The sequence below is a fragment of the Lycorma delicatula genome, chromosome 1, assembly GCF_047948215.1.
Source record: "Lycorma delicatula isolate Av1 chromosome 1, ASM4794821v1, whole genome shotgun sequence".
Lineage (NCBI taxonomy): Eukaryota > Metazoa > Arthropoda > Insecta > Hemiptera > Fulgoridae > Lycorma > Lycorma delicatula.
Genome location: NC_134455.1, coordinates 191,190,019 through 191,205,494, shown reverse-complemented (window position 1 = coordinate 191,205,494; position 15,476 = coordinate 191,190,019). Strand labels below are relative to the sequence as shown.

The 15,476-nt window shown below is 28.8% G+C and overlaps 1 protein-coding gene across 7 annotated transcripts in view; it reads left to right on the top strand.

Annotated features, from left to right (window-relative positions):
* The window catches only part of LOC142326505 (oxidative stress-induced growth inhibitor 1-like), an 85,476-nt gene that overhangs the window by 51,571 nt on the left and 18,429 nt on the right, over window positions 1–15,476 (top strand). For 4 of the 7 annotated variants that reach the window (XM_075369086.1, XM_075369118.1, XM_075369125.1 and 1 more), the window contains exons 2-3: window positions 11,773–11,867; window positions 12,639–12,796. In XM_075369086.1, the coding sequence (XP_075225201.1) occupies window positions 11,773–11,867; window positions 12,639–12,796 (253 nt within the window). Of the gene's footprint in view, window positions 1–3,771; window positions 3,832–6,528; window positions 6,691–7,311; window positions 7,361–11,772; window positions 11,868–12,638; window positions 12,797–15,476 lie in introns of those variants that run through there. The other 3 variants (XM_075369112.1, XM_075369106.1, XM_075369093.1) reach the window with 3 other exon arrangements.

Sequence of the window (15,476 nt, the reverse complement as noted above, 5' to 3'; positions counted from 1 at the left end):
AAATACGAGTTTTATATCAACATTCAAATGCATTGCAGTGTCGCCTGCTTCTTTTAAAACTGCAGTCATGCCGTTTTCCTCATCTTTCCGATGAACTCGTAGCATGTCAAGAATAGGTTGAATGTGTCGGTTGGCTTTGACTGTGTCAAGTGCATTTGCTACGGGTTCCAGTATAGCGGAATACTTAGTAATTAATGAAAAAAATATAAAAAAATATTTTTTTTTATATTTTTAAAACTAACGCAACAAATGAATTCCTGCAATTCTCTCTTTAGCGTGAGATCTCTTTAATGCTTACAATATCAACGGCAACAATATCAACGAAGTGAACACGGATGTATTTCTTTTGACAACCTAGTCTCACACAATTTAGGAATGCTAGAAATAAGATTGCGTGGTAAAACGGACTCGCGAAAAAACTTGGTCACCTCCTTGACATCTCCAACGCAGTTTCGAATTTCTGGAATAATGTTGAAGGTTTTTTGCACTTTTGCCTCAAGATCGCCTGCACACCTCCTTTCCCAGTGATGGTGGAACATCCGTCGATGTTTAATCCCACACACTTATCAGGGTCTGAGTTTAAGTTCAGCATTTTTAGTGGCTTTTGCAATTCTTACGGCACTAAATTTTTCAAGCTCTACAAAGCCTAAAAATTCGTCGATTTCGTTGGCTTTTTCATCGAAGAAACGTAATGCAATAGACAGCTGTTTTTTTGCTACAAATACCCGCCTCAGTCAAAATGGTTTAAACACAAAATTGCTTTACCCTTGTGTCGATGAGTTCCCTGATTGTAGCGTCACATAATTTTGGATGATAGGTGATCGATATGACCGATTTTTCGGTCCATGCTCAAAATGGTCTTTTAGTTGTGAATCACCTGCTTCGATGGGTAAATTGCATAAATAGATAAGTAATCCTTCATCCAGATTTTGACCAGAGAGGTAAATCATTTGTGCTGGAAGAAATGACGCAGGAAACGATTGAGGACAGTACTATTTTGTTTTTACTATTAATTTTCATTGGTGAAGTTGGACGTCCACAGCAACGCCCTCCATGAATGATTTTGCAGATTCCATTGCAATGTGGTGTCACTGGGACTACATGTGCTTTACAATAATCGTGCACGTCCTTGTACTTAATGAAAGGTTTGATGGAAAAAGAACCCCAATAACCTCTCATCGTTCTGGCTGACGGCGGAAACAACACGCAATAATTACAAAGAGCACCTTTGAGTCGTCTTGAGTAAGCTAGCCGTGGTGAATATGCGTCCAGCCGCTGGTATTGAATTTCTTTAACATCTGGTGCAAAATCGTAGTTCTTCGAAAGTACCTAAACATTTTCCAAGAAACGTTTTTTCTTTGAAAAAACATGTTGTACATTGGTTTGAATTTAGGAGAAGGCCTGCAGTAGCATTGTTAGAACCAGAGGGTGGTTGTGCTTCCTTGTCCTCATCCTCATCGCTGCTGCTGGTATTTTTTTCGTTTAAATTCAGTGCAAAAAAAATTAAATTTGACCAAAAAGTTGATGTGGACGCGGACGTGGCGTCTCGCTGCATTAGTTTGACAAGGAAAGATGTGCGAGTATCTCTTTTGTAATTAGTTTGTTTCCAGATGTTGCTTTTTTTAATTTTTCAAAAATTTGTTATTTGTATATTTTTTATTTTATTTTGTTTATTTATTTTTTCCATTTATTAAGTATTATTTTTTATTAATAATTTTTTCATTTATTAATCGATCATTTACTATTTTAATAAACAATGTATTCTATTAAACTGTATTTATTATATTTTTAGTATGTTTATTAAACAGTTGTACTTGTTCACTTAAGAACGAATCGCTGTGTGGTTGAAAGTTCCGCTGAATGATTAATGTTTTTCGCCATTGTTTTTATTCTGTTTCCATCAGCGTTGCGTATTGGATTTACCAATTGACTAAGCGTTTTCATTGTCTTTTACCATAATCACAATTTTAATTTATTGTAAATAACCAAAGTATCGCATCGGAAATAATTAATGCGTACAATTTTTGTTTCACTTTGTAATTAACTGTTAATAATCAACATTTATGTTTATATCAGATAACTAAAATTGTTATATAATCGACCTGATCTGCTCTATTTACCGGTGTAAACTTTGTAATGTAATTACCGCATCGGTACCAATTCTCAGGAAAGGTTGTAAAATTTCGTAAAGTTTAATTTGCCGATGTCATTGAGCCTACTGAATAAGTTGATGAAATCAAGTAAATTACGCGTAGTTTATAATTCTTGCCGTAATTTCTGGTTAATTTTCTAAAGGACTCGTTCACTAAACACCGAAATTCTATTTTTTTTTTTGAGGATGATTTGAAATTGATATAGGATTTTTTAATAATTTTATTTGCCAGCAATGAGATAACAAGCACAAAACTATTTATATTTCTTCCGGGGCAAACTTGTCCATCACATGGTAATATTTAATATTAGCACATATTAAGTAAATAATTTTTTTAATGTGTTCCTTACCTAGACAGAATTTCTATTTGTGAAGAAATTTCATGTTAATTTTTAGATATGGCATAATTTGATCGTCTCTGATCGTGTCTACCTACACTCGCGCCGTTCCTGTTTTGTAAGTTTACACCGGACTCCATTGTTTATCTTCGTTATTTATGTTTTTGCGCGTGCAGTACTTACGTATAATCGGAGCTCACTCAGAGGTTGTTTACGATGTTCTATTCTTATTTCATCGGCTATAAAATAAATATTGTCATTTTATGTTTCTGTTAATCCATTGATTTATGTCGTATTGTAATAGTTTGGTAGTGTGGATTATTTGGCTGGTCACTCATGAAATATTAAACGTGCACGCTAACATCATTAACTTTCTTAACTCTTGAGCAATTTAATTTTATTAAATTTTAGTATTTTTGGCAGAGAAATAACGATGCAATATTTAACAATGGTCATTTAATTTTTCTCTTTTTTCACAAAATGTCACTTGCAGTCAAATTTTTCCACATTATTAGTTTCGTTTTCTGCAAAAGGTGAACAAATTTTATTCTTTTAAATATTTTTTTTTTGGTCTGCTTTTTGTGTACTATTTTGTAATCAAATATATTAGAAAAACGCATTTTGATTGGTAGATTTTTAACTTTTTAATCTTATAAGTAATTCAGGGTTAGGAGAAAATAAACGTGGACTACGTTTTGCCAATCGCAACCGTGGAAATTAAAATTAATACAACAATATCTTCCTAAGTTCTTTGTTTGCTTCAGGTCTACTTTAGAAAGATAAATAATATAGAAGGACTTTATTTGAAAAATTGATCGCCGGTCCTTCAGTTTAGCAGCCAACAACACTATTGACCGAACACCATAGTCATAGTAGTCGAGTAAATTCAAATAAATGAAGTACGTTGTTTTCCTTGTCTTGTTAGTGTTGTCTGTCACATTTCTAAGGCATGTCATGTTACTGCTTCGCTAGTTACATTCTGATGTAACCTTTATGTGATGCATCCTTAGCCAGTTTTTATTATAATTGAATTCTCTCACATTTGGATTTACGATCATTACGTCTAAAATCTGTGTTCTCTCTGCATCGTGTACTCTTTACGAGTTGTTTTCCGGACTTGATTTGAATAGTAGGATGGATTTCTTATATCTATTTCAAAATTAGCAATTGGAATTTTAGGATTTATTGTAAAGCATATGCGGTAATTGTCTATAATGAATTCGTATACGCAAGTGAGAATAATTAACGACAACTAAGTGGTTAAATTTTTTTCTCCCACAGATGCAGGCTAAAGGGCGCTAACGCAAGTCGGATGCGATTCTTGAAATTTGGAGAATAAGGGTCAGTACCAGTTGTGTACGTTACTAAGATATAAGGATGCGCAAATTTTTTTTTGAAAAGGTTGTTTATCCTGAACAATTTTTTTCTGGCACTTTGTGTTCAGAGTCTATTTCCATTTTGAAACTCTAAATAAATTTTCTGTCTGCAATGTTTCCTGTAAAAAAATATTTCGGGTCGAAGTAATTTGGTTTGTATTCATCAGCTTGCAGTAAATTTAGTCTATATAAATAAGAATTGCTTAATGTCTTGAAAATTACTTCTCTGATATATAATATATTTTGGAGTACATCCCGTTGCATCTATTTTTTTTTTCCAACTGCATTTGAAGTTATTTATTTTTTGATCAAAAAAAAGAATATGAATTACTACTTTCTTTGATAGTTACTCATTTTTTGGGAATATTAGGATTTATGAGTTATCTCCACAAATTATTATAAGTAATTTAAAAATGTTCCATAAAAATTGATGGTTATAATATATGCTACTTATTAAACTTGATATGTTTTTTTATAAAATGAGACAACTGAATCTGTAAGTTATCTAAATAAATTGTTGTATACTTTTAAAGTTGTGAAGTCCTTGAATCTCCCGGTACAAGGTTCTACAGCATTATTATACATTATTTATGAATATTAGTTGATGATGTTTTAGAGAAGAAGTTTTATTAGAGTTTAATTCACTTTTGATGCTATAAATAAATAAAAAATTAAAATAGATTTAATATGAATCATTCGTAATGCCTCTTAAAGAATTAATTTGAAATTTTTTTGCTGATAAAAGAGCAGTGTTATAAATTAAATTAGTATGATTAATTAGTAAACATATTATAATACTTATTAATAATACTTATTTTCATGATTAAGGTCATTCCTTTAATTGTTACTTCTGTCATATATGAGACAATGACTTATACTTGCATGTGACAGTGGGTTCTTGTTAATAATAATAATTATAAAAAAAAAAATGCCAAAAAAAGAGTTGAGCTGAAGATTCCCATCATCAGAAAAACATATGGTCTTCCTTTTTTATTGTAAAAACAACATACATCCTTTTTTTATAACTATGTTAACAAGATATAGTAAAAAGAGACTGTTATGTAGGATTATTTTTGTCATTCTATCTGTTTCTTCATTTTTGTCACTACTTTATAATATTATAATAATTTACCTCTGTGTTGAATTTATCAGTGAATATAAGCATATTATTCAAACAATTTTATATATATTATAGTCTGAGAATACCCCTCATAAAGAAACCTAAAGGTGTTTTTACACTTTTTGTAATCTTCAATATTTTTCAGCTTTACATGAGAGGGAATAGATTAGTGTTTTTGTTTATTTACTACTTCACTGAAAAGTGTTGCATCTATTACCTCATCAAATATCATCTTATTTATTTTCATCTTTCTTAATTTGTAATTTGTTCCTTTATAATTGGATGCCTTTTGGTTCATTTCAGTTTATCTCAATTGTAGAGGTTATGGAGAGTGAAAGGTAAACAAAAATAAATAAATTGAAAATGAAATTACTACTTCCAAAATTTCATGCTTAACTGTTTTCATCTAACATGAGGTGTGAACATTAATAATGAAATCATGATTTGTTTTAAGAGATAATCTTGAATTTCATTTTTTAGTACAATTTTTAAATTTATATTTTTATCATGTCATGTTATTTTTATATTGAAAATAATAGTCTCTTGAATTAAATATATTAATTGATGAATTAACTAAAATGGTCAGTAGTATTTAAATTAATTTTAAGTTCTGCTTTCAAGATCAGGTCTGATCCATTTCTAAATTTATTACAAACCATTTAGCTCTAGGTCATTTAAATTTAACATCGTGTATTTTAATATCTGGCACTCCATAGTTACGTTAAAGGACTACTAAGAAATCTGTGGTGTTAATGATTACAAGGAGATTCATAAAATATTTGGTACGGTTGTCTACTTAACTCTTTGCTTAGTACTTCAAAATTAGATATAGAAAACAAAAGTGTGAAAACCTAATAATAAAAATTCCATATTTCTTGTTCTTAAACCAATCTTTCTTGTATTCATTTTTTTAAATTCTGTAGAGATTAAATTTAAAAAAAAAAAAAAGCTATTTTAGGTCAACAAAACAAAAAGTAAAGTGTTTTCTCAGTTGTTCAAATTGCACAGTCTTTTATACTGTCTTCTGGAAGCAAATTATTTGTTATATATTCTATAAAATATCTCATTACATGTTTAAAATATCTCACTGAACTGTTTGTTTTTATCTGCTTGGGCTTTATTTGAATTCTTTGATCTGTTACTTTTTAGTATATTATATTCATTGTGCTAGTCATGTAAATTTTTGGAATGTTATTATATCTGGAAATAAAGTATTAAGGGAAGTGGAACATAAACAGAGAGTGGATATTATATTTATTATGTATTAAGTTATCAGTTATATTTTTTTTTTGTTATTCATTGATTATAAATTTATTACAGTTATTATCATAGCGGGGGATGTGCTAATCTTTGACCTTTTCAATTGTTATAATAAACTTAATTATATCCATTTGAAAAGTTTTAATTAATATTAATAAAAAAAAATTGTTTTATCAACTAATTAATTTGATACTCTGCCAACTTTTTTTTTATTACGGATTCGTAGATATGACTTGTATAAATACTCAAATTCATTTTCAAGAGACACTTGTGATAGCTATGTCATGTGTTAAAGTATTACCTTATTATATAGCAATATATTCCTTTTGTTACATTATTTAATTGAAATACTTGATGCTAAAATTATACCATAGATTAATTTTAGAATTTAGTTAAGTTTCACTTTTGTTTAGTCACGTTTTAATTTTTTTGAACAATTAAAATGTAAGTAAAACTTTTAAGTAAGTTTGTCACTGACTCAATCTTTTAAATTAGGCAGTAATTTTTGATTGATTAGTATATAAGTAAAGAATTAATTTATCGTGTACTTGTACTTATCCTTAAGTTTTGATGTCTTAAAGGTGGGAAAGTTTCTCTATTTCATTGATAAGTTTGGTTCTAAGCAATTTATAAAATTTAACAAGGTTTTCAGTTGTAGTTTTTAAATGAATTTTGGTTGTATGTGACCGTTTCATGATGTTTTCATACTTTTTCGATATGCGGTCTAAAATATTTCTATGCAGGGCCCATGTGTGAACGATATGGAAAGATAACAGATTTTTGTATACCTATAAAAATTGGTATGATTTGTTGCTATCCAATCATTTTACATAGCTACTTCAATAAATATATTCAAACTACTTTAAAGAATCAAGTGTTTCTGCGACTTCATGAAGTACTTACCTCTTAATAAAGTAATTTTCATTCTTTTTAAGTCGAGATTGAGTAGTACTGAAAGGTGGAGAATTAAATACAAACTGTCTTTCACTTGCTTAAGTGTGAGGAATTATTTGGAGGTTTTATGCAGTTTATGAAATTACAAATAGGTTTTTGAAATTACAGGTTTATTAATTGTAAATGTTCACAGGTTGTATGAAATTATGTTTATATGCAGGTTTGTATATATTCATTTATTTTATTTTGTTTAGTTATATCATTGTATGCTTTTTAATTTACGAAAATCTCATAGAATAATTATTTTTTCATAATCTAAATTCCTTTTGTATTTTGATTAATTATTTTGTAAGTTTAAAAATTAAAAAAAATTTTTTTTTTCTCTACTGCTTTCGTAGCAGCTGCTTTCTGTTAATCTGTTGCCTGCTATCTGTTTAAGCTTTATGTTATAGAGCCTAGACATTTAATTTGCTTTTTCTTTTTGATTTGATTTAATCATAAGGTTCAAGCCTTGACAGATAATTTTATTTGCTATTAAAATTATTTTCACATTTTTATTATAAATCATTTGTTCTAATTAGGATTTTATTATAATCAAGTATGTGATAAGAATTGAATGACTTAGAGATAAAGTTTTGAGAGGGCAAATTCATGTACTTGCCTTTCCTGAACTCTTGAAGAAGCAAACAGAAGGATTTAAAAAAAGGAATATATAATGTTAATAACATTAAGAAAGTAAACTGATTATCTGTTAATATTTTGTATGAACATTTTTTTTATGTGTTCGTTACATAACAGGTGATCAAATTCATTACCTGAATTGAAACTTATTTGTTAGCTTAAACTTTGAATATGTTTTTTACTTAATTCATTTTAGATAATGTGTGTGTTTTTTCATAAGTAATTTTTATGCTACTTAATAACAAGCTGTAAGCCTAGTTGTAATTTGGTTGTTATTGGTGTTTCAGGCTTACATGTAGTGCTGTTAATTGTTAATAACTAAAACTGTGTTAGATTAACTTTATTTCTGTTTAATCTTAACCTTACTTAAACTTTTATTGTCACAGAAAATCCATCATTAGGTTGATCAATAATGATGCTGATCGCTTATCCAACTGATTAATTATGTATTGACTATTATTATTATTGTTTATACACGTCACATCTCACATCTATGCTTGGGATTCAATTTTTTATTAATGTAAAAGTTTTTTTGGAAATTTGTCTTGTGATTAATTCTTTTCTTGTAAAGGTGTTATTTAAGGGTATTATAAGCATCTTAAATTATTAAAAAAAGTAAAAATCCAACTTCCAGCAAATTAAATGTTTTCTCTAGATCTTTCAGTCCTTAGACCATCGTCAGAGAATAAAATAATATTATAAAGTCAAAAAATTAAAAAGATTTTTTTTTAATTAATAAAGATCTAGAGAGACATTTAATTTGCTGGTAAGGTGGATTTTTATTTTTTCTAATAATTTATTAAATATATTAGTGGTAACCATGTTTGAGAAATTGAAGCATCTTAATATTAATTTAATCTATTGTAAAATTAAAATAAGATTTTTTGGTATAGTTCATGACTAACAATCAAATTACAGTAATTTAATGTTTTCCTTAATGATGTAAATTCCTTCAATATATGATACGTTATCACATTATATCACTATACTATAGCATACTGATTGTAACACCATCATAACAGTTATAGTTTTTTTTATTATATGCTATTTAAAAAATTTATTGATATCACCGAATTTCTTTTGACCTTCTGTAATGTAATGTGTTAAATTAAGTAGAAATATCGGCATGTAAGTTGGTACAAAAAACTACTATCTTTCAGAAAAAATTTGGCATGGTCAGCTAGGCCAACTGAAAACATTGTCAGTTTAATATAGATGATATTTATAACCAAAAATACATACAATGCTATTTAATTAAGTGTAGTAATATTATCATTAATATTATAAATTTTATCGATAAATATTATATTTTTTTATCGATTAATATTATCATTTTAAAGTACTTTAAAATAATTATTTTTTTTAGTCACTTTATTGAAGTAGCTTGGAAATTCCGAAGTCGCTGTTATCGGTAGATTCTAAAGAGCTCATGTCCGATTATGAATTCACATTTATCACAGAATTGTCGATTTGCAGATCATATAAATGTTCATCTTCAATGTATTTTTTTAACATGGACATGCTTACAGACATTGCTCCACTTAGCTTCAGACACTATGAAATTCCTCTTCGGCTAACTTAAGAACATCGACATGTTAAAAGTTGTGTTTCTTTTAGCTACTTGCCCTTTCACTTGACTCCAAATCATTTCAGTGGTATTAAGTCAGGGTGATAAGGTGGCAACCGTAGAACTGTATGACCATACTTTTCGAAAATGCAGTAAAGTTTTTCTCACCATTCCGGTTCCGGCATTGTTTTGTAAAAAGAAATTGTAAACACTGAATACAATTTCCCTCGCCTGACTATGAACTACTATACCTGTTCCTCCTAACTTGGGCATTTTAAAAGAAAATAACTGCATTGAAATATTAAAAAATTAATGGACTGAATTTGTGATAAAGCCTTAAATGAAAACAACACAAAAAATAGTAAAAATAAATCACTGCAATAAATGTTCCTGTAATTACCACTTCTAGAACATGATTGCAAGTGGTGTGTGACATATATGATTCTTCACAGTGCAATGATTAGAGTAGATTAAAAGTAAGTAAATGCAATTCTTAGAATTGCATGTTGTGTTTAACAGTTCATAAATAACACATTAGTCATGTATGATTCAAGAATGATTCTACTATTATTAATCGCTGTAAAACAGGAAGGTAGGCCTAGATCATAACACGAATATATAATTTAGAATAAAACTCAACAGTTACATATGCTACAGCAAGTTTATGAAACTTGTTTTTTTGTATATTACCATACCACAAAAGATATATAGTAAATGACAGCGTTTTTAGTTTGCTTGTAACAGAGGCCAATGCGTATAAAATGTTAGTACATAGGCTTTTAGTCCCTGAGTCAACATATGTGTTGATGCAATTAGTATCTGAGTATTCTTGTGGCAGAAGGTTTATTGTACTTTAAAAATGATTATTTCAAGGAAATCTTTAAAATAGTACTGTTACTTGTGTTTCTATTCAAGCTTCTATTCTGAACTGAAGTAAAACATTTTCAGGATTATTTTTATTTATAAATTTGCTTTATAAAATTGCAAGCAATTAGAATTTTTAATGGGATTGTCCGCTAGCTGTTAAAAATTGCAATAGAACTACATTGACAATTGTCTTAATGTATGTGATCTATGGGTACTAGTTAAATTAGTGTAGTTTACACTACTGGCATTTATCCTTACTTGACATCCATCAATTTTCAAGATTCTCTTCCCTAATCTGTTCCAGGCGTTGTAGAGCAGTCAGATTGTGTATTAGAGGTGTTTATAACTTATAACCACCAAAACACAATAATTAGGTCAGTTAAACTTACCGTATTAATTTTTAATAACTAGTTTTTGCAGTATCCTGCATCTTAAGTTGGTATTAAATTCTATATTTATTACTACCAGAACTGAACCACCAAGACACATGTGAAGATGATTTAATTAAAAACATAATAAAAATACAATCTAACAGGTGGCAATAATGACTAGAAAAAATATGCTGTTTTTAAAGCATTCAGTACATCATTCCAGTACTGGCAGCAAAATTTATATGTGTGCTCAAAATATTCAAAATTTTGAAATAAAATGACAAACAATTAAAAGAATACGTTTTAATGTAATAGATACTAGAAAACTAGTTATTGGAAATTAATAGGTAAATTTAACATATCTAATTACTGTCTTTTGGTGGTTTATAATTCATATGTTAAATTTTATTAACACGGTGGTCAACATGTTAATGAATTATTTGAACATTAAAAAAAAAATGTATATTTTAATTATTTAAATAATTCAGTATTTTGACCACTGTGCTAATAAAATTTAATATTATATAAAATACAAACCACCAAACACAGTAATTAGACACATTAGACTTAGCTTATTAATCTTCAATGATTAGTTTTTTCAGTATAATGCATCCTTCAGTTTGTATTAAATTCTATTTTTAATATAAAAACTTATTTTTTTTAATAATTTGTCATATTGTTTAAAAAATTATGGTATTTTTCTATTGGCATAGTTAAATATTATTGTAAAATGTAGAATTAATTATTGAAAATGAATAAAGTAAGATTTTTACTTACCTAATTACTGTGTTTGGTGATTTGTATTTTATTTGTAATAAATAAAATACATATATTTTATTTTAAAATTAGTTTTGGAACATTTTATATACAGTTTATTTTTTAATCAATGTATTCTTGTATTTTATTACCCTTTTTTTAGGATAATGACATTATTTGCTAAAGCCCCGTTATCCCTTTATTGCAATTAACTTTCTGATAATTTATTCAATGTTTTCTTTTTGGTGAATATCCAGTTGGATTATTTTGATTAACTTTCATTCTTTCTTTAACTGTCTACTTTCATATATGCAAGCACAAATATTTATTTATTTTGTTGAATATTAATCCATTGAATTATAGTAACTTAATTGATTTATTTAATTTCAGATCTGATTTGACAACTGTTGATAAAATGAGAGATTACACAAACAGTTTGAAAGGCTTACCACCTCACACTATTTATAAAGAAGTTGTAGTGATTGGTAAGTAATGAATTTGTGAATTTGCCACTTACATATTTACTTTTATTGAATTTACAACAAACTATAAAATAACCTCTTAATGGAATTAAATTTGTTAACATTGTTTTTGTGTTATTTTGCTTTTAGTGTATTCCGTTGATGTAACAAACTACTTTTATTGTTATATCTTGCTCTTTATTTGTGAAATATTTATTGTTTATAGTGGCTTTGCTTAATTGTTACTAATTTGAATTGCATGTGATTTTCAACTATTTCTCTAAAAAGAAAAAATGAATAATTTTACTTATTATCTGTTAACTACAGAAACGTAGTTAACAGATTTTAAAGATAATGAAAATTTTAGGATGACTAAAGATGTGGGAAACTGAATAAAGCATTTCAAGTATCAACATAAAGTACAATGCAGTGTGATGGTAATGAATATTAGTATGTTTGCAGTGCTTGCATAAATTTTATGATCTTTTTGTGCTGTTCGTACCTGGTAAATTTATTAAAAAAATTATTTTTTTCATAGTCGATTAGTTTTTGTATACTACTTTTTTAAAATTTTAATAAATCTGTTACTTTTTTCATATATTCTTAAATTAGTTCTCTGTAGTAAAATGTAGCAGTTCACCCAGAAAATTCAGTTTAATATTTAATTAGCTCATTGTAACTTAGTGATTTATTAAATCTTGTCATTACTATTTATGATAAGGGAAGTATGTACAAATTAGTGTCTCAGTAACATCAATAAAGTAGAATGGTATATTTATTCTATTAATTTTACAGGAAATGGACCATCTGGGTTAGCTTTATCTTATTTACTTGACGGAAATTTGCCTTATTATAATGGAAATTCACATCCTGATGAGATGCTACTTGCCAGGTTGAAAAGCATTCCAGCCAGTCGTTCACTAGTTCATCAAGATTTAGAATATTTATCTCAAGTAAGTGTTAATGATTTAGAAAATACAATTTATTATACTTTTATGTGATGATGCAGCAGTAATAGTTAAATGAAAAAAATATTTGTTAAGCACTGCAAATAATTTTATACAAACTGAAGTTTATGCAGACAGTAAATTTCTTATGAATTTGTATAGAAGTATTGGATTTGTTATCTAATTACAAAGAAATAAAAAATTTTAATTTTTATAAGACTTTTAATTATTAAATCTTTCACATTGTATTGTGAAACATGCTAAATGAAAAATAGAATCTAAGGCTTTAGTAAACAGAGAAAAAAAAATCATTACTTAAACTATCATTGATCAGAATTTTTTTTTTTTAATAAAAAATTTAGTTTGCATGTTAAAGTTCAAATTAATGCTGTACTTTTTTAAATAATATATTTGTCTTGTAATTAATTTATCTTGAAATTACTTGCCTAGTAATTTATACTGGTAATAGAATTGTTGTCAGATGCTAATACTTAAAAACAATTGATTAACTTTCAGTGGTCTCAGTGGTTTGTAAAATAATAGTTTTCTTTTATTTAAGTTTATTATTATTGATTGTGTTTACTGAGTTCTTGCTCTTTGTGTGGTATCCCAGTTTTGCTGAAAATCTTTTTATTGTTTAGTTTTTCAGATGTGCTATTTTCAATCTGTCTAGGAATTTTAAAGCTGAAAACTGAACTGCTTCAGTTTTTATTTCTTTGCCTCACTTTAAGTAAGGTATTCTACAATAAATTAAATGGTAAATGATTTCATAAGACTGGTTCTCATCTTTTGAGAAGATGAGGACAAGGTCACCTATGATATAGAGTGATGAGTGATTGTTTTACCAAAGTTTTGAAAAATTATATTTATCAAGTTAAGTGTAAGTAAGGTACAACAAGATCTAGCAATGTTTTGGTAAGTATTACTGCGAAAAAAGTAAGATTAATGAAATTATTCTGCCTAAGAGGAGCCCGTATTAACTTGCTTAGTATATGTAAAAAAAAAAAAAACTACCATCTATCATGTAGCTCAGTGTAAGTAGATTTCAGTTTTCTATGGTACATTTTCTAATGTTTGGGATCTGTATTGTAGTTCTAAATGCCTGTACAGATCTAAAGCTGCACAAGATAACAGTTGATGGCTACATAAATTACGCTTAAAAGGATCTAATCTTTTGCTCAGTTTGGGAGCTTGACTGGCTGTTGGTGTAGTCCTTCACACCCTACAATTTCTAGAGTGCTACTCCAAAAATATTCAGGACCTGTGAAACCATTAGATTGTAATGAAGGAGTTCTGTAGTTTACCATATTATCTTAAAACACTTAGCTTATTTCTGGACAAAATAGTTCATGTTCTTTGTGGGATGGAGTAGTTAATAGAATGGTCTGGCCACCTGGAATTCAAGAGATGAATTCCATTGAGCATGTTTTAAATATGCTGAAAATTGGAATTTAAGGTCATAAACTAGTTTATCATCAACAGCTATTAGAAATAGCAAAATATTCCTCACGAAAAAGTTCAAAGTTTGATGCTCAGCACAGTTTGATGATGAGGTGTCATTGTAAAGTTTTAAGACTGGGCTTGCAATTTCAAAATGGCAGTACTTTCAGGCTATTGTGATGGATCTCCTTCAAATTAGTCCCCAACTGATTGAAAACACAGACTCCAATGGTGTTTCCAATTTTTGAAGCACTTCTGGAAATTTTCTTTCTTAAGGGTGTTTAGAACCTTTTCCATATTTGTCTTGATGTCTTCATTTCAGTCAAATCAGTTTCAGCAATCCCTTTCAGGAAAAATTTCAATTTAAGAAACAGGTAGAAGTCAGCAGGGGCTAAATCTGGGGAATAGGGGTTTTGCAGAAGCACAGGAATTAGGAATTTAGCCAAAAATTTTGTGATCAAGACCACACAATAAGTCAGTACTTCACGGTTGAGGACCCAATTCTTGTCTCGCCAGAATGCAGGCCTTTTCTTTCACAGATTTTCGTGCAAACTCTGAAGGACACTTTTATGATATTCCTGGTTGACTGCCCCCTAGGGTCAAATTTGTGATGTATGTTACCCATACAACTGAAGAAAACTGCCAACATTGTCTTCACATTCAACCGACTTTGTCGTGCTTTTTTCAGTCGTGGCAAATTTGGACCCTTCCACTGCAATGATTGTGCCTTTATTTCTGGATCATACCCAAAAACTCATGATTCATCGCCTGTATTTACCCTATTTAACAAATCTGATTCAGTTTCAGCTTGATTAATCAGTTCTTGAGACATTTCAAGATGGTGTTGTTTCTTCTGGTCTGACAATAATATTGGAATGAATCGTGGACATTCGACACATGTTCAGATCATCAGTTAAAGTTGATTGAATCCTGTAAACATGTAAATTCAGTTCATCAGCCATATCCCTAATTATTCGTCTATGGTCAGAGTGTACTAAACCACAAACTTTCACAATGTTTTCATTGGTTTTTGAAGTGGAAGGCCGGCTGGACTGGGGGTCATCTTCAACTGATTCGTTGCCATCTTTGAATCTATTGAACAAGATAAATGCATTTGACCAGTTCAGAACTTTATCTCCAAAAGTTGTTTTTAAGAGTTCATAAATCTTCGAAGCTGATTTCCTGGTTTTCAAACAAAATTTGATACAGACTCATTTGGTATTTTCATCCATTTTAAGAAATCAAT